At 28.0% G+C, this 22,195-nt stretch overlaps 1 protein-coding gene across 2 annotated transcripts; it reads right to left on the reverse strand.

Annotated features, from left to right (window-relative positions):
* On the reverse strand, positions 1–6,088 carry LOC137837680 (probable transcriptional regulator SLK2). 2 transcript variants are annotated; one of them, XM_068646777.1, is made up of 10 exons: positions 5,924–6,088; positions 3,994–5,212; positions 3,661–3,792; positions 3,296–3,344; positions 2,639–2,853; positions 2,478–2,546; positions 1,862–1,962; positions 1,422–1,515; positions 1,230–1,299; positions 1–1,130 (listed from the first exon to the last, which is right to left on the reverse strand). In XM_068646777.1, the coding sequence occupies exons 2-10, from the start codon at positions 4,963–4,965 to the stop codon at positions 229–231; spliced, it is 2,604 nt and encodes an 867-aa protein (XP_068502878.1). In that variant the 5' UTR covers positions 4,966–5,212; positions 5,924–6,088; the 3' UTR covers positions 1–228. The 2 variants fall into 2 exon arrangements, with proteins under 2 accessions (XP_068502878.1, XP_068502877.1); XM_068646776.1 differs by having other exon boundaries at positions 5,851–6,015.
* Positions 6,089–22,195: the final 16,107 nt, after the last annotated feature.

Raw genomic sequence — 22,195 nt, forward strand, 5'->3', positions numbered from 1 at the left:
TTCCGTATAAATAGTTTACTGCTCTTTTCAATAGTCCAATAGATTACACTTGCAGGACAAAAAAGTCAAATAAAACCCTATAACACCTAACGGAGTCCAAGTCCAAACGAAATCCACGAAGAAAAATGACAAGAAAATCAAGAGAGAAATAGCATCTACTAAAAGTATCCTGTACAAAGATAAAACACTTCAACAAGATATGCCAATTACATGGCCAAGTTGTGTTAGTCATGCCTTCCAGCCAAAACCCATGTCATCATCAAGATCACTGTTAAAAAAGGGGTTATCCGCGAAATCATGGCCAATATCCTGAACCACATCTTGCAAATGTAGACTTTGCGGCATATCAGATGTTCTTGGGTTGAATCCACTGTTGCCAGCAGCGGCAGAAGAATCACTGTTTGAAGCTGTTTTGAAGCTATTATTCCTCGACATGGGTCCATTGTTTCGTGGAAGATTGGCAGAACCTCCGCTTAAGGATGGAGTATGGCCACCAAAACCCATTGCATTCTTTGCCATATTCCCATTTGCATTGGGTCCACCAAGAGGCTGTGATTGCATTCCCCCATTGTTATTTGACATTTCCTTCACTAGTTGGTGGATCATCTGCTGCTGCTGCTGTAGAGCTTGATTTCCTTGGGACCCCTGTGAATGATTTTGTTGCAGTAAACCATTTGCACTTAATGTGCGTTGTTGGAGGAGTTGTGGTGACTGCTGCGAGGTTAGATGGGAACCTGGGAAACCACCTACAGAAGAGTTTTGCATTGAGCCTGGAATCAAAGAAGGACCAGCTCCTTGCAAAGCAGAAGAGGGACTCGGGCTAGAATTATTGAATGAGGATCCTTCTCGCTGAAGGGAGCCAGGGCTAGAATTCATTGAATTTTGTCTCACGAGAAGACTTTGGTAGTTGGTAAGTGCTAAATGGGATGACCCACTCAAAGCACCACGACTAACCACATTTTGACTGTTGTTTATCTGGTTGTTCAATCCAGGATTCATTGCCATCAGCTTATTGAGTGTATTTCTATCAGTTGGCAGACCATGAACATTTGCCATCTGCTCCATTTCCTGCATCTTTTGCATCTGGAGCTTTGAGGCTGTTGTTAGTAGAGGATAATTTTTCAAACACTCTGCAGGCAAGGTCAATGGCAATGTAAAAATATAATTCCAAAAGCCAAAAATTAAAACAATAGAGGGTAACCTCATTATAAAAACTACACGCAAATTACCTATTGCCCCAACTCTGTGCTCTGCACAGATATCTATTAGGTCTTTCATGCTGTTGACAACCTCCGAAATCTGTCAAGCATTGTAGCAAGTAATTATAAGGGTTGAGAAAATACATAGCATAACAAATCAGAGGTTTTCTCTATAGTACTCAACACTGTACAGAAATTTTGAGCTAGAACTTAATAGCATACCTGCAGACATCTCACATATCTTTTAGAAAAACCCAAGTCATTAAGCGATTGCAACTCCAAAATCTTTGCAAGCTGGCGCCCTGCTGTCAATACCCTGATGCAAAATAAACATTATTTTAAGCTTTGAAGCTTGAGCCCAGTCTCATTGTAAATGCTTGTTACCTAGATGTGACATACTGTTGTAACCAGCAGAAACTTTTTAACCAAGCATTGCTTATACATTTGGATAGCCATTCAGTAAACCCAATAAATATGAAGAAACATATTTTGCACCATATCCTTTATAGAGTTGTTTTTATCCATCTATATACCAAAATCACAGTATGCACCATTCCAAGAATACAACATCACACAAGCTGTGCAGCAAAAGAGAAATACATAGACTGAGAAAGATTTGCTAAAAACACCAAACATTAAGGAACAACAATGCATTAACTTACATGTTGCTGTTTGCTTGCAAATCTTGCTGAGAAACCCCATCTGCTCCACTTTCAGCAATTGTACTCTGGCACTTTTGAGCTACCTGTACTAATTGGTTGACCTGCAAATTTGTGAATCTTGAGTTAGCAGCCAAATCAATACCTGTATACTGCCATACCAATCAACCTTCAGACAGGTGAGCATTTTCTTTCTATGCATCACCTCTAAGGCATTTAAACCTTTCAACTTTAATTTCATTGATCTCCCATTCATGAAATAAGAAGGGAAGTTCCATTAACGCCTATCAATTTCCCTACCCAAATTTCAATATTACTACCGTCAAGTTCACCAAATTTCACTTCAGCATTCAGTCCTGACAAATATGATGGTAGAATTCAAGCATATAAAGAGTTAATTATGCAACAATCATGCACATTCAGAATTTTTTTTTGCAGAAATATTCTGACTATGCAAAGTAAACCACTAGGGTAGTCCCTACACTCCCAGCTACCAAAAAACCAAGCACCAAATGAAGATCTACATAACAGAAATATTCTATCAAATAGCACCATCATCTACTAAAAACAAAGAATGACTGCTAAAGTGAAAAGCATTCTAAAGGAAGCAGAAACATACCGGTGGTGCAACCAACCTTCGAGGGAGAAGTTCTTCATGCCGCCTTGCACAGAACTCCCAAGATAATATCTGTGCAAATTAACAAGAACTTCAGGAGGTCATTATTATATAAAAATGATTCAAATAGAAAATGTACTAGACTATGATAACAATTGTGTAACCTTCAAATCTTGAGTGAATATGATGCGTAGTTGACCTTCACGAACAACTCGAAGCTGCTCATATACACTCTCTTGAACTGCTTTTGCATATTCTAACATCATCGCACCAGAAGAAAATCTTATTTCACGTGGCAAGTCCAGAAATAAAAGTTCATCAATCACACCACCACCAAATTTGATTTCATCAAGTCTAGGTAATACTTCATAAGTTGCCTCTGTAAAAAAATCCATAATGGGCATATTAGTATCTGAGATTTACATCAGAAATTAAAAGAAATATCCAATGCACAAATTGTGTATCTAACACTATTGCACGCTTGACTCAGTTATTTGACCAGCCTATTAAAGGTTGCAGTTAGTTCAGTTAATTTTTTCTGAGACCAAGGTTAAACCTTAGTAACAACAATTAAGAATGTGATCACTGGCCACTGGTCATCGGTAAGCACTGACTTCACAAGGAAAATTAAACAAATGAAATACAAATTGGAATTGTATAATGAAACTAAATTCCCATAATAACATACTATAGAATCACAACACAAGGGCCAGTTTTGTTTGATTGGAAGTGAATCTTGTGTGATTACTTATGACAACAGGAATAAATGAATTAAAAATCCAACCATACAGGCTCCTATATTTCCTTATATGAATACTTACCAAATCCCCTTCCAGATTTACAACCACATATGTCACATTGCCATGCATCCTGAACAAAGAAAAAATCCATGTCACAATGTATGCACTCATCAAACATTCAATAGCACTAACAGATTAAAAGGGAAAAATGGCGTAGACCTAAAATAGAAAAGAATATAAATGCAATAATTTCAAATATAGCTCTGATTTGGCAAATTGGCAGGCATTCTTAGAGTTGTCAACCATTACATAATCAGGTGATACACTCAAAAAACAGTTTGAAAGGAAAATTTTGTAAATGATTATCAGCAAATATTAAGGCATCGCCCTATTTATATGAAAGCAAGACATAATAGTCAAGGATAAATAAAAAGTGCAAAGATTACCGTAGCTGCTTGGGGGAAAACACCAAGTGCATGATGCCCAACATTGTTATATAACGACAAGCACCACCGTTTCTTTGCACGAGGAGAATAATATTCAGCCACAAATTTTCTCCAATAAGCAATACTATTATCCTGAAAAAATAAATCAAATGAGAGTAAGTAACTAAGGTTGAAATTCAAAAATACCCAAAGCATAAAACAATGTGCTCACATATAATTAAGCTCCTGAAGCAAAAGGAATAAACTTTATAAAGAAAACAAAAACTAGATAGATGATATAGTGAATATAGATTTGACACTATAGTCATCACATGCAGCAAAGAAACAACTCACATTTGGCCGTTGCCTTTGATGATAGAGATACTGCATCAGTCGACGAGCACAAACCCCACTGACACCATTGTCACATGGGCGCTTGACAGCAGAAGAGGGCTGCATCACTTGTTGCTGTAATTGCTGCCTCAATTGCATTTGTTGTTGGTGCTGCTGCTGCTGTTGCTGTTGCTGTTGTTGCTGCAAGTGCACTCTCTGTAATTGGGGCATTGACTGAAAGATTTGCTGTTGTCTCAGTCTCTGCTGTTGTTGAAGTAAAGCCTGTAACTGTGGATTACGACCCTGCAATTGCATGGAATCTTGTCTCTGAAGAATCTGTTGTATAACCTGATGCTGCTGCATTAAATCTTCCTGTTTGATATCCAGTCTAGGTTTCTTTGACAGCTGAGATGCATTATTTGGATCATGAATGAAAGACCCAGGGACATGTGCACCCATATGGAGGGAAGAGGGGCCAGTTTGAGATGCAGGCAACGATGTAGCACTTGAAGCACCCTGCAGCTGCTGCTGATTCTGCTGCAATTGTTGAGGATTCTGATCTTGATGAGTGCTCTGTTGCACTACAGAGGAACCATCAATCACTGATGAGCCAGAAATACTAATATTATTTGATGTAAATGACATGGGTGAGGCAGGTAATCGTAAGTATGAGTCCGTGTTAACACTGGCACTTCTCTGCAAATGGGGGCCACCAGAGAGGGCAGAATTTGCATCTGTGACTAAAGAACTAGCTCCAACACTTGGTGCTGAGTTTGCAACACTGTTCAAAACTGCATTATTCATATCCCCAGAAACTGGACCCAGGTTTGTTCGACGGGCTCCCGTAACTGTGCTAGACGAGTTAACAATTGATGAGCTTAAGTGAGTGTTAACTACACTCTGTGACTGCCCATCTCCTTGAAAGAAAATTCCAGAATGTGAAGATGATTGGGTTAACCCTCCTGTCACCCGCGAAGGTGTCATTGGGGGCATCCCCCTTTGGTGACTGCAGTCTGTGTAGCTCTCCAGAGCCGCACTGGTATTTAATATATTCTAAAATAGCCCATGAACTCTACGAAACAGACGGTGAGAACCCCTGATAGAATTGTTTCTATCTCTTCTTAAAACTCCAAGTTTCACTCTATTCCAAAACCTTTTACCAAACCCATCAACTCCCGTTCAACCAAATGCACCCAGAATTGCTCTTCCTTCTGAACACCGAACAATTGCTGATTTAAATCTAACGAAAAAAGCACATATACATATTCATTAGTACAAGGAAAACTTCAGCTAAATCAAATAAAAACGACCAAACCCAACAATTGACCAACACCCTTTTCCAAAAAGAAAAATCACAAACCAACAATCCCACACACCAAATCCTTTTTCTAACCGCTTTACCTGCTCTTAAGGGAGGTATTCGCTTCAAATAGAAAAGAGAGGTAACAGTTAAAACTATTAAGATATGTCTAAATCCACTTGCTTTATTTCTCATCAGAGCTATGACTGCTCACTTTTCCATCTAAAATGAATCAGAACCCAAATCCATCAATATATCATAGTGATAAAATAAAATCCGATACTCTAAATTTACACATTCAAAAGCCCTAAAACCCAAAATCAAATTCAAAAACTTTACAAAGGAACCAAAAAGAACAAACTGGAACCCCAAATTCATTCCTGGCATGCACAATAATTCACAACCATCAACAAATTGCGAAGTAAGCAAAATACGAGAATGTCCCCCAAACAACAGAAAACGCAAACCTTAAACCTAACACCACCAAAATCAAAAATTAAAACAGCAAATAATTTATAATTCTCTACACGAATTTAAAATACAAAAAATAATTATTCACTCCAAGATCGATCAGTAACTGGAAAATTGAAAAACCCCAATGAAGCTTGGGGAACAGTTCAGTGCCAAAACGAACTGTTTGGAACTACTCACAGAGAAACCGCGAGCTGAGGAGAGAGAGGAAGCGAACGGAAGCGCAATGAATTGGAATCGCAGAGAATGAGAAAGGAAAAAGAAAGAAGGATGCGAAAATTAGAGAGAAAAGAGTTTATAACAATGTGGGAGTGACCGGTGAACCGATCACGCGCTATCTTTCACCTGCAGTGGCAGGTCATAATTGAGACACGTGTCACTAAAGTGACTGTGGTGATTAGTCGGTGAAAAATGTGCAGCCGCTTCGAGACCGCATTGCTGACATGGCTAGTTTCAATTGGAAGATAGATTTTAGCAATGAGAGAAACTGTGTGCAGGTAATTTCACTCACTATCCATTGTTTAGTTCTTATACTTTGTAGTCTAAAAGTCGTTTAGTGTCTTATCTTTAATGGTGTTTATTATATATATACATATATATGGGATTTAATAAAAAAAAATAGTTATTTTTATTGGTTTAAGGTTGAAATGGATGTGATTAAGCTGAAAATTAAACTAAATATATTTAATTTGGACTATCATACTAACACACTCAATATGATATCTAATACCAAAATAAATTAAATTGGTTAGGGAATCCAAGAATTGAAATCACATTGAATTTTTTTTTAAAAAAATACTCCTATATCAACAAAACTCAAATGCAAAGTTTTAATTGAATCTTTTATAATTTCAACTCAAATATTTATGAATTTTGTTTTGTTATATGATCCAACATTTTCCAAAAAAATAAGGAGTGCCCTTAAGTTATGACCTGTTTGTTTTTACTGATGGAGTTCAAGCACGGATGGACGAGTGAGTTTTTCCTTTGTTTGGATCCACATATTTGAAGACGGTGCAGATGTAAAGTGAGTTGCATCCTTTTTTTTTTCTTTCATAGGTAAAGATTACCACAGATGTACATGTAGGATAATAGCAATTTACTTCAATACCCTCTTTGATAGGAAAATCGATTATCATTTGTTGTGCAAAAGAAGGTATAATCGATTTTGATAGTTTGGTGGTACAGTATGGTTGAGAATCCATTTTGGCTTCTGAACATATATATGTAAGAGAATTGATTTTCTTGGTTGTCTTAGAATCGTTTTCTCTTGTTCATTTGTTGTTTTGTTGTCTTGTTTTTTTTTTTAAGTTTAAAAACCTTGTATTAAATATTACATAATTTATTTAATAATTTTAAAAATATTTATTATACTATTAATAACAACGTATAATTATAAATAATGAAAACAATAAACAATAAATATATAAAATAATAAATATCATTTTTAATGTATTTAATACATTTATTTCAATTTAACACAAAAATATTTTTTATTATATTTTAAAAAAAATATTAAAAAATACAAGTAATTATGAATATTATATATTAAAAAAATAATTAATTCAAATCTACACAAAAAAATATATCATAAATTATTATTCAAATATTTTTAATAATAATGATAAATTTGTAAACTTACATTTTACATCTTTAATAAGAAATGCATAAGAGTGTTTAAAAGAATTACTTAAAAATATAATAATTATTTTAACGTAGATTTCATTTGCTTAAAAATAAAAAATAATTTCTTTTAAATATTTTTGTTCAATTTAGAAAAAAAAATTAATTTAAACCAAGTCAAAATATATTATAATTTCGTATTATAAGATAAACTTTAAAGTATATTTCTGTTTATAAATAATTATTGTAAACCAAATGATATTTTATATAGAAGATATTATTATAAAAATATAATAATTTTAATTTTGTTAATTTTATTTAGATTTTTTAATAATTAATATAATTTATAAGTATTTGGTTTTTACTAATTATTATGTATATTTATTAAAGAGAAAATTAAAATTTATATACAATGAAATTTGAAAAAATTATTAAAAGTTTTAAATTTATAAAATAAAACCCTCTTTTCAAAATAATTAAATATTAATATTTTTTTAATAAAATAATTACTAAAATTCAAACAGCTATTCATTTATCATAATTAAAATTTATTATAAAGTTATAATTTTTTTATTCCCCACTTATTATACTCATAGGACTATTTAGCCTAAAAGTATTGTAGACAGAAGTGACTGTTTACACCGGTCACACAGTACCAGGTCACCTGTAGTGGGCGGTCACATGTCGTACTTGGAGTTTAATGGTGATGGATCCGCACGCAGCCGTGCATAAACCTGATTGATGAGGTGGCTCTATTTTTGTCGGGAAACTCTTTGTAGGTGATTATCCCTCCAAAACGAATTTGGTTATAAAATTTTAGGGGGAAATTGAATTTCAACAAATTTCTAGTTATGATTAATTTTTACGAAAATAAAAATTTAATATACATAAATAATTTTAGATGAATTAAAATTAAAAAAAAATGATAAATTGATTAATTAATTTTTTTCTCTTCTTATTTGAGTTTTTCTGATTATTTAGGTTTTTTATTTTCTTCCATGTGTTGGGATAAGAGGGGTGATGATTTTCATATAAAAGTTAAAATTCACTTATGGTAGTTACAAAAGAATGAATTTTCCAAAAAAACAGAGTTGCTTAAAATAAAATGCAAAAAATATTAAAAATAAAAATTATTTTATTTGATACGAAAAATTTGATATGATTCTTAAGAAATTAAGAAAAGACTGAAGAGATATATTGTATATAAAAATAGTTCTTTAACATTAATTTAAAAATTAAAAAATAATTTTATTTTTTAAATAATTAACATGAATGACAAAATACTTAATTGTTCTAATAAAATGAGATAGATAAAATAAGGATAAAATAAGAAAAAAATTATATATACCAAAATAACAATTATAAAGAGAAATTTTTTTTATATATAAATATAAATATTTATTATTGTAATTTTAATATATCATAAATATATTGAAATTATTGCTTAAATAAAAATAATTTTTTTTTAACTAATTTATGTGTTTATAGTGAGTATTTGTATTTTACACACACAAAAATTAAAATGAACTATTTTTTTATATTATAAACTAATAATTTAATTAGAATATATAAATAATGTATTTTATTCACATTCGCATCTAATCATAAAGTAATATATTTTTAAAAATATTATTTTTATAAAATAAATATTATAATCTATCTTCTCCACCAAGTCAACCAAATTAATATCAAAATGTACTTTCATTTATATTTTATATGTCAAAATAAAGATCAATACCCATTCATTAATTAAAGATATGAGTGTTGAGCCACATGCATCAACAATCGGTTTATAATAAATATTTTAAAGTTATGTCAATCGTATCGTAATTTCTAATTAGTAGATAATATAATAAAATAAACACTAACAACACGTGAAATTAGATTAAATTAAATATTTTTAAAATATATTATTAGCATCTTACTAGCAAAACAGGAATTAATTTCTGTTTTTATTCTTATATATTTTAATTACTGTATAAATTTAATAATTCTCAGTTTGATTTAGAATTCAAATTTTACTTAACCAACAAAACATGTATATTACAAGGCTGATTTTCATTTTAAAAACATTATTTTAAACTAATAAGTATCCAAATATTACACAAGTAATAAATAAATAAATGAAATATTGAAAATAAAATTAAAAAATAGTTTAAAATTTGTTGATTTATTTTAGTTAGTGATAAAAACATAAATTAGAATAGTCAAGTTGAACGATAATAATTTTAGAGGTGATTCTTTAATCAAAATGGTTTTAGAAACTTTTCTTTCAACTTTTTACAATTTATATTATTCTGATTTAATTTAAATCACTTCAAATCAATTATGATTTAAAGTTTAAATTACTTAGTTGAATTTTTTTATTCATAGTTATATATGTATTTTATAAGCTTTAGTTAATTATTTGTTATCATTTGAATCTTATCTAAAATATGTGGTTCTTAAAGTTTGTATTTCTCTCAACAAAATTCAAGTAATTAATAGATATTTTATTATTATTTTGTTAAAACTCTCCATAGTTTGATTGAATTCCTCTCTTAATTGTTAATATGTGTACACTTTTTTGATAAATTACATTTTTTAACAAATAAATGTATACAATGAGGATGGCAAAATGGAGCAGGATGGGTTAATTTTTTGAATCCGTCAACCCGCTTCGATCCTACCTTTTTTTTTAATTTTAACACTTATAAAGATATATCTTATGCTTTTGGAATAAAAATTGGTGGTGATCAATGTTTTGTATAAAATTTTATTTACATTGATTTCTTTATACATCATTTGATTCATTAAAGTATTGTTGATATTTACTTTATTTTATTAGGCATTAAACATTCTTTCATTAAAATATTAAAACTTAATTTAATTTTATTGTTCTTTCTTGTATTTTTACTGTTCAAAAAGTGGTATCAATAATTATAATCAAGTAAATAGGTATAAACACACAAAAAAAATAAAGAAAAAAAATTAAAAGTTGAAAAGCAACAGGTCAACCCGCCAACCTGTCCTATGACGGGTCAGGTTACTATTTCCAACCCGTCCTGCCCAACTTTTGGCGACCCAATGATAGGTCGGGCTAACCCGTTTTCTCGCCCTTAGTACACAACTTTCAACCTCAAGTCGAGTAGGCAAAAAGGTATATATAGCGAAAAACCTATAAATAAATTATGACATAGATTGTGTCAAATCGGTTTAAGGCCTTTTTATCCCTTATCATTTTGCCCTTTTTAAATTACCTTACAAGTTATTGTTTACGCGATTGCATAAGTTAAAAAATGAATCAATGTATTGTCGCACGGTGTTAGAAGGGGACAGTAAATATTTCTATTTCTAATCGAGATGGTGGAGGTAAATGTTTTTCGTTGATGATAGAAGTGAGAAAGGAAATAAGAATAGCGGAGAGGTTTTTCATTTTATTCACAGTGAGAGATATATTTTATAAGTTCTAATTAATTGTTTGTTATCTTTTGAATCTTATCTAATAATCTTTAAAGTTTATATTTTCCTCAACCCATTTCAGCTTTTAATAAACACATATAATATTAAAATCATTTAAAAAAAATATTCAATTAATTTAATGAAAGTAAAATATAAATCAAAACAGTAGAATTCGATGCGAAAAAATTTAAAAGTCTTTCTTTGAGGCACATGTTTTCATAATATTTTCTTTCATTTATAGAAATGCTTAGCATTTTTTCTGTTTGATATATCATTTTAAATATTTCTGGTTAAATTTAAATTACAATATTTATAGTTTTAATTTAAATTACAATATTTATAGTTTTAATTTAAATTACAATATTTTAAAAATTAAAGAATTAAAATATCATTTTATCATAATATAAAATATTTTTTGTAAATTTAAAATATAACATATATGTAAAAATATTTATTCACTATAATTTTTTAATCTCACTATTGATATGTATATAATGTAAGATTCCAAGTCTCAGTTTGTTTCATTGGAAATATTGTTTACAAAAAGGGATGAATCTCTATATCAACTATTTAGATCCAGTGATGTGCGTATAAGTGTGAGAAAGGAGATTCGCGTGAATAGTGAAAATTATGTCCCCTCTGTCAAATATTCATGCATTGTATTGTATATCTTACTTTCCTAACATGAATTTTATATATTTTCTTATGTTTTTAATACAATAATGAACCATTTAATAAATTTTAACTACAGAAAAAGAATAATTTAAAATTTATATTTTATTTTGAAAACTCAAAATATGACATCTTATTGGAATTCAACATTCGGCCAAACGTGTAGTTTTCAAGGATATGTATGGTATTTAGCAAATTTAGATGATGATGTTCTCTGTTGAGCCGTTGGATTGAATTGTTGAAATCTGATTGAACATTTGAAAAGGGTGTAGCGGTTTTAAAGTACGCACGGATGTTTTTTAGTATTCAGATATTTAGTGTTTTTGTATGAATGGCATAAGTGGTTATTAGACAGAGACGTGAAATCACGTGCAAAAGGTGTGGCTAGTCCAACACTATCAATATTAAAAAACATGATAAGATAACATAAAAGGTGGTTGAATTAATTTATTATTCTACTCATTTCTTTTATTAAATTATTATATAAGTTTTTTTAATTCTTAATTTAAATTTTTTGAATTTTATTCTAATTCTCATATTTTTAAAGGATATATATTTGTAACTTCCTTTAAAATCATCTTTTCACTGGACAATTTTATATTTTAATAAATAAAAAACAAATTGTTTATTTATTTAATAAAATAAATAATTATTATTCTTTTTTTTTCAAAATAACTAAATGACTTTCTTTCTAAATAATAGCTATATATTTTTTAATATTATTTTTATAAAATTATATATATATATATATTAAAATATATTATTTTTCTATTTTTTAATTAATTATTTATAAATTTATATCTATATATAAAGATGATTCTTTCTCAAAACCGTATTTTTACACAATTTTTTTTATTTTATCCTTATTAATATATTTTATTTTATTATTTTATCTTTTAAATTTAAAAACCATGAGAAGGAGTATTCATCATTTAATGTAAGTCATTTTAAAATATTTTTTTTTTAATTAATGTTAAGAGATAATTTATATACAAATTAACCTCAAATTTTTTTCCTAATTCCTTAATTTAAGGAACTAAGACACAGTCTTTACGGAATAATTTTTTTGGAATAAGAAGGAGGTAACAACAGAAAAAACACGAAATCTCATAAATAAATAAAAAATAACATTCATTTTCAGTCATGTTCTCCGCTGCTCTGTTCCACTCCACTTCAAACAAGTACATTCTTTGGTGAAGTCATTATTCTTTTGTAGTTAACATCAAGTTAATACCAACCTTAATCTGAACTTCATCACACTCTTTGATTACAAAACCATCAGCCAAAGAAAAAGAGAAAAAATTCAAAAAAGAAAAAAAAACTCAAATGTATTCCTTTAATAATTTATCCTTGTCAATATAATTAGTTTCATTATTTTTTTTTATATTTTGTAATTGTTTTTTTAGTTAAATTAATTATTTACAATAAAATAACTATCAACAATAAAATTATAAAAAAACATTTTATAGTTATTTCTTATGAACATTTTTTTTCTAAATTTAATAAATTTTTTATTTTAAATATTATGATATTTTATTTTAATTTTTTAATATTATAAGAAAAAAGTGGGCACACATGTGCATAGGGCATTTGTTTATACTTTGAGAAAGAATATATACTATTTGGTAACTATTGTGTGATATTTTAATTAGACAATTTTTTTATTTAATAAATATCTAATTGAATAAATTCTCTTTATTTTAAAATAACTAAATATTTTTTTTCTTTTTAAAAAAATATGTGTACTTTTTTAATACTATTTTTACATAAATATATATTAAATTATATTATTATTGATTTTAATTATTTATTTATAAAAATATATAATTATTCATAAAAATAATTAAATTATAAAAATTATATATATATATATATATATATAATAAAAATGTTAATACATAGCCAAAATAAATGTGTTTTCGCTAATATACATAAGGTGAATTAATACATGTTCATATATTATTTAATATAACATATTTACCTCTTAAAGTACTGGTATACATTTTCACTCAGAAAATAAACACAACAAATTACATCTAAATTAGTACTCAAAATATAGAAATTCTCAATTATATAATTATGATTATAAAATAATTTATCATACTCAATATTTTTTAAGAAAATCAATATTAAGCATGTCTCAACAAAGACTAACACCCTACTCATCATAAGTTTACTTTTGTTCTCATTTTTCTATATCATGATGACATTTTACACCTACTCAATGCAAGATCCTACTCAATGCAAGATTCTTCGTGTCTATTGTTTTGATATCTTAATTTGTGTGATTAAGTTATCATTAGAGTTGAATATCTCCTTTTATGTAATAAGTTTTATGCTTAATACTTTGAATATTGGGATCACTATCCATCTTAAGTATCACACACTCATAATAGGTCATGATACCACTTTATGTATCCACACATAGTCACACTAAATCACAATATAATATATATATATATATATATATATATATATATATTCATATGAAACATCCAAACACTATGTATATCGTATAAACAACAAATATTAATTAATTATATGGTTAATCATATTTGGCATCAAGTGTCATTCACTTGAGAAATTTTTCCCTACAAAAAGAAAAAAAATTGTCTCATTTTTAGTTAATTGAAAATCACCTAAATGAGAGAGATTTATCTCGCTCTCATTTTGCTTGAGAGGAAATCTATGGTTTTGAACAAGAGTATAAGAAAATATAAATTATGCAACAATGTACAACGAAACCAAAATTACATATTGCAAAATTTAATCATTTTTAACCACTACAAAAAATCGTATAAAAAGTGGCGGTTTTAATATGGCGGTTATTAATAACCGTCATAAATTTCAGTATAATATGTCATTTAACTAACCGCCACAATTATCTTTTAATTATGTCATTTTCAACTGTCACAATTATCCTTTAAAATAAAAACAAGTTTTACTTCCCTCATTATTCCCAATTAATTTTTAAAATATTCTTGGTAACCTAAACTTTATTCCCAATTATTTTTGAAAATTTGGTTTGACTATTGGGAAACGAAAGTTTCTTTCCTCTCTCTCCCTAAACACTCAAACCTCTCTTTGCCTAAACACTCAAACCCTAACGAAGTTGTACTTGCGAAATCCTTTGTGCTTCACGAAACACTTCATTATCCAAAATCACCACAATCGGCGCCTCTGCGGAAAGATTTGTTCATTATCTGAAAACAACTTTCACTTTTACACTTTGTTGCATTTCAATCTAACCAACCATATTTCATGTGGTGCTTGATGAGCATATATTTATTCATACTCACTAGCCTTATTCATAGATTATTGGACTATAATAATAAATAAATCCATTGTTTTAATTAATATTCTTGTAAATGGGTTTATTTGGGCCTTAACTATTATTATTGTTAATTTTGTGTTTTTAGAGTAAATTATCCGGAGGAAGCATCTACCTTTGTGAATGGGCGAGAAGAAAGAGAAAATAAAATTTACAATATCTCAGAAACAGAATTTGAAGCAAATCTTCTGCAAAATACAAGAATTCTGGAAAGTTGGAAACTTGGAAACTGTTAACAAAATATAAACTACAATATTTTCCCAAGATCCTTAGGGCAGAAAATCCTATAAAAGGACACAAGCATCAAGGAGAAGAGGGAGAACTTCATAGGATTTTATTTTCTCTTTCTTCTCCTCATAATTTGTTTTTCCTGTTTTGGTTCAAGATGCAACTTGGACTTTTGCATATTTGGCCCATTCACAAAGGTTCCTCCGGATAATTTACTCTAAAAACACAAAGTTAACAATAATAATAGTTAAGGCCCAAATAAACCCAATTACAAGAATATTAATTAAAATAATGGATTTATTTATTATTATAGTCCAATAATCTATGAATAAGGCTAGTGAGTGTGAATAAATATATGCTCATCAGTGCCACGGAGGTAGTAGAAGGAGGGAGGAGTTCTGCGACATTTGCATTTCAGCAAGGTAGCTTGTTTTGGCTTTAATTGATTTCATCAAGGCATTTGCATTTCAGAAACGAAATCGACGTATTATTCTTACAATTTTTATTATAATAGTGACAGTTAAAAATGTCACATTATACCTTATATAATGGCGTCAGAATCTTCTTCAATAAATTAAATTGTGACAGTTATAACGGACACTACTTACATATAAAAACCTTCACTTTAAACATAGTGTTAAAGTGACGGGTATTGCGGCGGGTAGCGTAAAACCGTCACATTAAACTTTTTGACAGCCAGTTCTATGACGATTTAGAAAACCACCACATGCGTATATTGTGGTAGTTATAAACCCCAGTTTCTACGAAAATAACCGCCACAATATACATTTTTTTTTGTAGTAAACCTTTCTCACATAAATCAATCATAAAAAAAACATTTTGTTTTGTATTTTAGAATTTAAATAAATAATTTATAACTCAAACTAACTACTGCAAATCTCTAATTCAATTTAACATATATATCACAATTAATCACATAACTTCATATATCAATTTTATAATTGTGTCATATATGATATATTGTTATATGAAGGTTAAGAAAGCATAAAAGATAAAAGAAACATGACAGAAAGAAGTAATGAGAAAACCATAAATTATTTTGCATGAGACTTGGAGATACAACATGTGTCAACTAAGAGATCAAACAAACTTGGACAATAATAACAAAAGAGCTTAGGAAAAGGTTGTGTATGAGGTTATAGTTGTAGTGTTATTACTAACTTTAAAGTCCAAATCACTTGGGAGAATGTTAAAAATCAGATCAAATTTTAGAGATCTTTATATGGAGTTGTTAGTATCATCCTTGGTCTTAATGAATTTAATTAGAATGGAACCAAGGATATGTTTAATATTCTTGTAGTTGTTCATACTATTATTGACTTATTCATTTTGTTTTCAAGTTGAATAAGGAAGTTATACATTTCTTATTCAAATTAATTTCAAGGATGGTATAATGAAGTGGTGTGCTAAAGAGAAGTAAATGGAGTAGAATTTATGCATTTAGAAATTTTCAATGTTACTATAGATTTGGAGGAACCAAACTCTAGTTCAAAAAGAAAAGGACAATGTTCAAGTTTTATTAGTACACAATTTATGCAGACAAAAAATTATATTTTAATATATATTTCTACTACTTGAATCATAATAATAAGCATATTCCACTTTGAGTTATTTTGAGACTTTATTGGAAATAACTGTTTTTATGATTTATATATGTAGCTTCTTATGGTTGATGGTTGTACATCAGTATGATCAATCAAGTTTACTGTGTTTTTGCAAGCAAAATATATGTTAAATAGAACTCAAACAATATGTTGAAAGTCTTATCAATTAAATGATAATTTTTTTATAAAACACATATATTAAATAAAAGAAAACAATGATTTGAACTCATTGCTTAGTTTTAAATTTTAAAAGTGAAGTGATATAGTTTAACACACTACATTTCAATTATGATTAAACAGAATTAAAAGATCTACCTTTCAATTATGATTAAATAGAATTAAAAGATCTACTTTCAATTATGATTAAACAGAATTAAAAGATCCACCTTTCAATTAAACAGAATTAGAAGATCTACTTGAAAACAATTCACATGTTTATCTTATTGTTATTGTAAAATAATTATATCTCATTAATAATATTTGTGTCTTTATAAAAAAATCTTATAATTATAATTTTTATAATTAGATGGTTTTATCATTATTAAATAATAAAGCAATTAGTAAATAATATTATTTTTTTTGTGTGAAATTGATCAATATTAATGTGGGAAAGCATTGATACTTGTATTTTAAAAATTATTTAAAATTAAAAAAATAAATTATTAGAAATTACTTAAGTATTTAAATTTGATTAATATTGCTTGTAAATAGAATTAATTTATTTAAAGTATAGAAAAATAAAATATATAATATATATTTAATCATCTAAATAAAATATTTAGAAAATAAGGAAAATTTAGTTGTAAGTAATTTAAATACAAATTTCTTTAAAAGTATTGAAATCTTCATCCAATTTTTTTTAATATGATTGACCAAATTCAATTCCGTTTTTTAGAAAAATATTATTTAAGCATTTAAAAAATAATTTTTTTTCTTTTAATTTATCTTAAAAAAACTTCTTATGTATCATTATACCAGAATTCTAAGAATAAAGTATAACGTTTCTAGAATAATTTCACCCCATGCAATAAATCTTTTTTGCAACTATCAAGGGAGTTAATAATGTAGTCTATATCTATACTATTAATGAAAAAAATATTTTATAATAATTATTTTTTACACAAATTCATACATTTTATCTTTTATAATGCTTATCCTTTTTATTTTTTACATTTTGCGACTGATTATATATATATATATATATTAAACTTAATTAGCTAGCCAAAATAAATAAAAAAACTACCTTTAATAAAATTATAAAGATATATAGAATTAATTTTTTTATATGAACATTTTTTTTTATAATTTTTAGTAATATTTTTTATTTTAATAATTATTAGTAATTTACTCATTTAATGAGTAGTTGCATGTGTTTTTATTAATAGCGTTAAAATATTATTTTTTAAACAATTATGAGAGGTAAATATATAATAGAAAAAAGAAGGAGGTTTTATATAACTTAAAGAAATCTAAGAAATGATGAGTATAATTTATTCTTAAACTAATATACTTTGATGTTATAAATTCCAAATTTGATTTAGTAAAAACAACAGAGCTTTGTTTGGTTAAAGTATATCATGTTCTTGTTTAATAATTGACATTGCTCCAATTTTAAAGTTCTAAATGAATTATTGTATCTAGTGCTATTAAGAATGACATATTAAAAGAATATACCTGTGTATTTGGCTTATTTTTTCTAATGAGGAATTCAAAAAAATATTTAACATATTAAAAGAGTTAGAAGAAAATAAATCATGAAGAATTTAATACAAGATGAAGATAGGATGAAATAGATAGAAGAAAATAATTTTCAATAATCTTCTTTAAAAGTTAAATATTTTTCCTAAATAATATTTTTTGAATACTCCAAACAAAATTCTTTTAAGATTCTAGATAATTTATCTAAAAGAAATGTTTCTTCTAAAAAATTATATCAATATTTTATAATAAAGTAGTTAAATGTCATTGAGTAACCTCTAATTAACTTGAAAGCTAAGGTTTGTTAATGCACTTAATTACCTATCATTCATTAATTGAAAAAATGTTTTAACTTCTTACTCCTATTCTTCATTGTCTTGGCTAAGAAGTTTGCAACTTTTTCAATCCATCTTTATTATTAATTATTATCTTGTCTTTGATTCCATAAATATAAGTCTTCACTTATTATAAAATTACATTTGAAATATATGAAATTATTTTGTTTTGTATAAGATTAAATTAAATATTCAGAGAGTTTGATAATTTCATTATTGTTTTTCCATTCACTTTTTTTCTATATTACCTACTTATTTCTAACCAAGCTTAGGAATAGTTTTTCTAATATTTTGTAATAAAGAGTTTTGAAGGACACATGACAACAAATGAGGATTAACTGGATAAGAAAGCTTAGGGTTATGATTCTAATCACGCAATACAATTCCTTAATTCCTATTATAATTGCATTTCTAATTAATATTCAATTAATAACTTCTCTTAAATTAGTTTATATGTCTTAGTCAAACACTACTAATTATCTTTCTCTTAATTCAATTTCAAATTCGAAAAAGGATCATGCTTTGTTTGGATTGAGGTGGAGATTTGTGGAGGAGAGGAGAAAGTGGATTAGAAAAGATTAGAGGGAATGTGTGAGGTTGTTTGAATTGAGGAACGATAGAGTGAATTTGAAAGTATAGTTTATTGAGATTTGTAGCTGACCTGATAGTTAGGAAATAATTTGGAAATTATTTTAAAGGTGAAAAATGTAAATTTACAAATTTATCTTTGTCATTAAAAAATATTTTAATAATGAGTTAGGGTATATTTTTATTTTTGTGTAAGTTTGGGTTAATTATTTTTTTCTAATATATAAATATTTATAATTGCTCTTATTTTGTAATAAAAAATAATTTTGTATTCAATTCAAATAAATTTATTAAATATATTAAAATTTATAAAAGTAATATTTATTGTTATATACATTTGTTATTTTATATCATTATATTTTTTTTATATTATCATATAATTATATATGTTTTTTTATATTATCATTTATTTTATTATTTATAATTATATGTTGTTATTAATAGTATAATTAAATATATTTAAAATTATTAAATAAATTTATGTAATATTTAAATTTGTATATTATATGTATATAATTATAATAGTACAAAAATAAATAATACTATTAATATTTTGAATAATTATATATTTTAAAAATAATGTACAATTTAAACATAATAGCACGATAAAATTCACATATTTTCATAAATATTATGAAATATTAACTACCAACATGAAAAAAATTATATTTTATTTTTTATGTATAATTTTTTTTTTCAATTTGTATTCAATAAAAAAAAAATAACAACTTTCACTTATCATTAATAAACATTAGATTAACATGAGTGATTACAATAAATAAATGAAGTCATTAAATTAGAATATTAAATGATGTTGTGTCATGAGAATTTTAAAAAATTACAAACATAATAATGTCCAATAACACATTAAATTTAACTGACAATCAAAATAAGTTCAACATAAAAAATAATAATAACACAATAAAAATACAGTTAATGTTCCTTATTGAGTTTAAGCTGGTGAAGTGTATTTTCGATTCGGTCCAAATGTGTGTGGATAGTGTTGATATTTTCCAGCATATTTTGAATTCCCCCCAAATTTGTATTAACATCGCCGAATCATGGGGGATTTCGGGTTGAGGATGACTGCCTGCAACATGTTCTTGAGGTAATGAAATGTCTTCGTGTTCTTGTTCATGTTCATCGTCAGGCCTTCCAAGTTGCCACACACCATTGTCCTCAAAGATATTAATTTTCTTCATGATTTTTTCCCAAAGAAGTTATTCCACTCTAACGTGATTGATGACTTTCCGATCAAGTTCATGCCATATAACAACATGAGATGTGTGATATATGGAAGAAACATATCATTGTCACGACATTTTATCATATGTTGCATGATATAATGAGGCCAATTAATCATTACATTACTTTTTAGGCACCATAACATGAAAACATCTTCATAAACCAACTACGAGAAGTTGCTCCCCCGAGGACACATCATGTGCACCCATGTGTAATGAAGTAGTCTATCATTCATAGTCAAACTACCTACATTTCTTATATTTTGGTCCTGCACCTCTTCTCTTGTCATGGTTAATAGGGCTTTTTGACAATCAAAATGTATGTTCTCAGGGATGGTACCAGGGGTTAACAAGAGAACATCATATTTCAAATTTGCCATGTTCATCCAATCCCTATGTCTAATTATAATCTTGTGGGTGCCGATCTGAATAGCAAGGTAACCCTGTGTCGTTAGATGGAGATTTGAATAAAAAACCCTAACCATATCCTCATAATATGGTAGTTTTATACTAAGAAAGTTTTGCAATCCTTGGAAGTTCAAATATTCTTGAAACTGAAAACCAAATGTGGCAAAAAATTGGAAATATAATACTTTTGGAGGTATGTCTGGTCTTCCATGAAAATTTTCCTCAAATGCAACCATCTGACGTTTCGTTTGGAAATACTGGGAATAATCTAAAACACTCTCCCTCCTTTGTAATGGGATCATAGGAACTTCATCATCATTTCGTCTGCTTTTACCCTTACCCTTAGGCATTTTTTGCCTCTTTGTGGATGAAAATGCCATCGATAAAGAAATTAAAACCTATGATGAAAATGTTACGAAACAATGACAAAATAATAGTATATTAGAAAATATCCTCACACATAAATTTCAAATGAAAAACAGTTCAACAATAATAATAGTAGAAGTCAAATAAGAAGTACAATGTTTGTCTTAAATTAAAAGTAGATGCAATTAAATTACAAATTGAAGAACATAAAAATATAATTAAACATAATTTATTGATGCCGAGTCACGATGTTAAACAATTTTGCCATTCTTCGCACTTTCGACATACCAAATACTTGCATCGTAATAGCTGGATTTTCACAAAGAAAGTCGTAGCATTGGTCCATGACTGCTTCATCCTTAATATTTAAATCAATTAGCATGGACCAAATATCTGAAGACAAGTATTGATACGAACTCTTACGACGATCATTTTGTAAGTGTTCACCATAATAGTCATTCCGTCATTTGATTTCTGCAGCAATTTCTTGTGATGAAGTGGCTTGTACACGAGCAATGGCTAATACCTCATCAACGACATCGTTACCACGGTTCATGGAAGCGACACAATTTTGCAGGTTTGTATTCAACATATTGAACTATTTTCAATTACATCCACCATGGGGCATTTTCTCTTTGATCCCTTTGATGACAATGTCCCACCGGATGGTTGAGATGGCACAAATGGATTATTATTTGGATTGTTTATTGATTGAACATGCGCTACAGGTGAGCATGGAAGTTCGTGGTCTGCAACATTAAACTCTAGCGGCTCATGTATGTAGTCCATGTTATGATCGCCCAGGTCCACACTTAAATTTTGTGTGTGCACATGCCAATTGGGTTGTCCTTTGACCACTTCCAGTGGCCCTGTGGTTTGACCACAACTCCTCC

This window comes from Phaseolus vulgaris, chromosome 4, assembly GCF_000499845.2.
Source record: "Phaseolus vulgaris cultivar G19833 chromosome 4, P. vulgaris v2.0, whole genome shotgun sequence".
Classification (NCBI taxonomy): Eukaryota; Viridiplantae; Streptophyta; class Magnoliopsida; order Fabales; family Fabaceae; genus Phaseolus; species Phaseolus vulgaris.

What these genes read in the sequence shown, in the direction of transcription:
- LOC137837680 (XM_068646777.1), bottom strand. Translation starts at nt 4,965, where the DNA reads ATGCCCCCAATGACACCTTCGCGGGTGACAGGAGGGTTAACCCAATCA. An exon ending in TTGCAAGCAAACAGCAACAT is followed by an intron (nt 1,516 to 1,861) that starts GTAAGTTAATGC and finishes ATTTTGCATCAG; the next exon opens with GGTATTGACAGCAGGGCGCC. An exon ending in GATATGTGAGATGTCTGCAG is followed by an intron (nt 1,300 to 1,421) that starts GTATGCTATTAA and finishes AATGCTTGACAG; the next exon opens with ATTTCGGAGGTTGTCAACAG.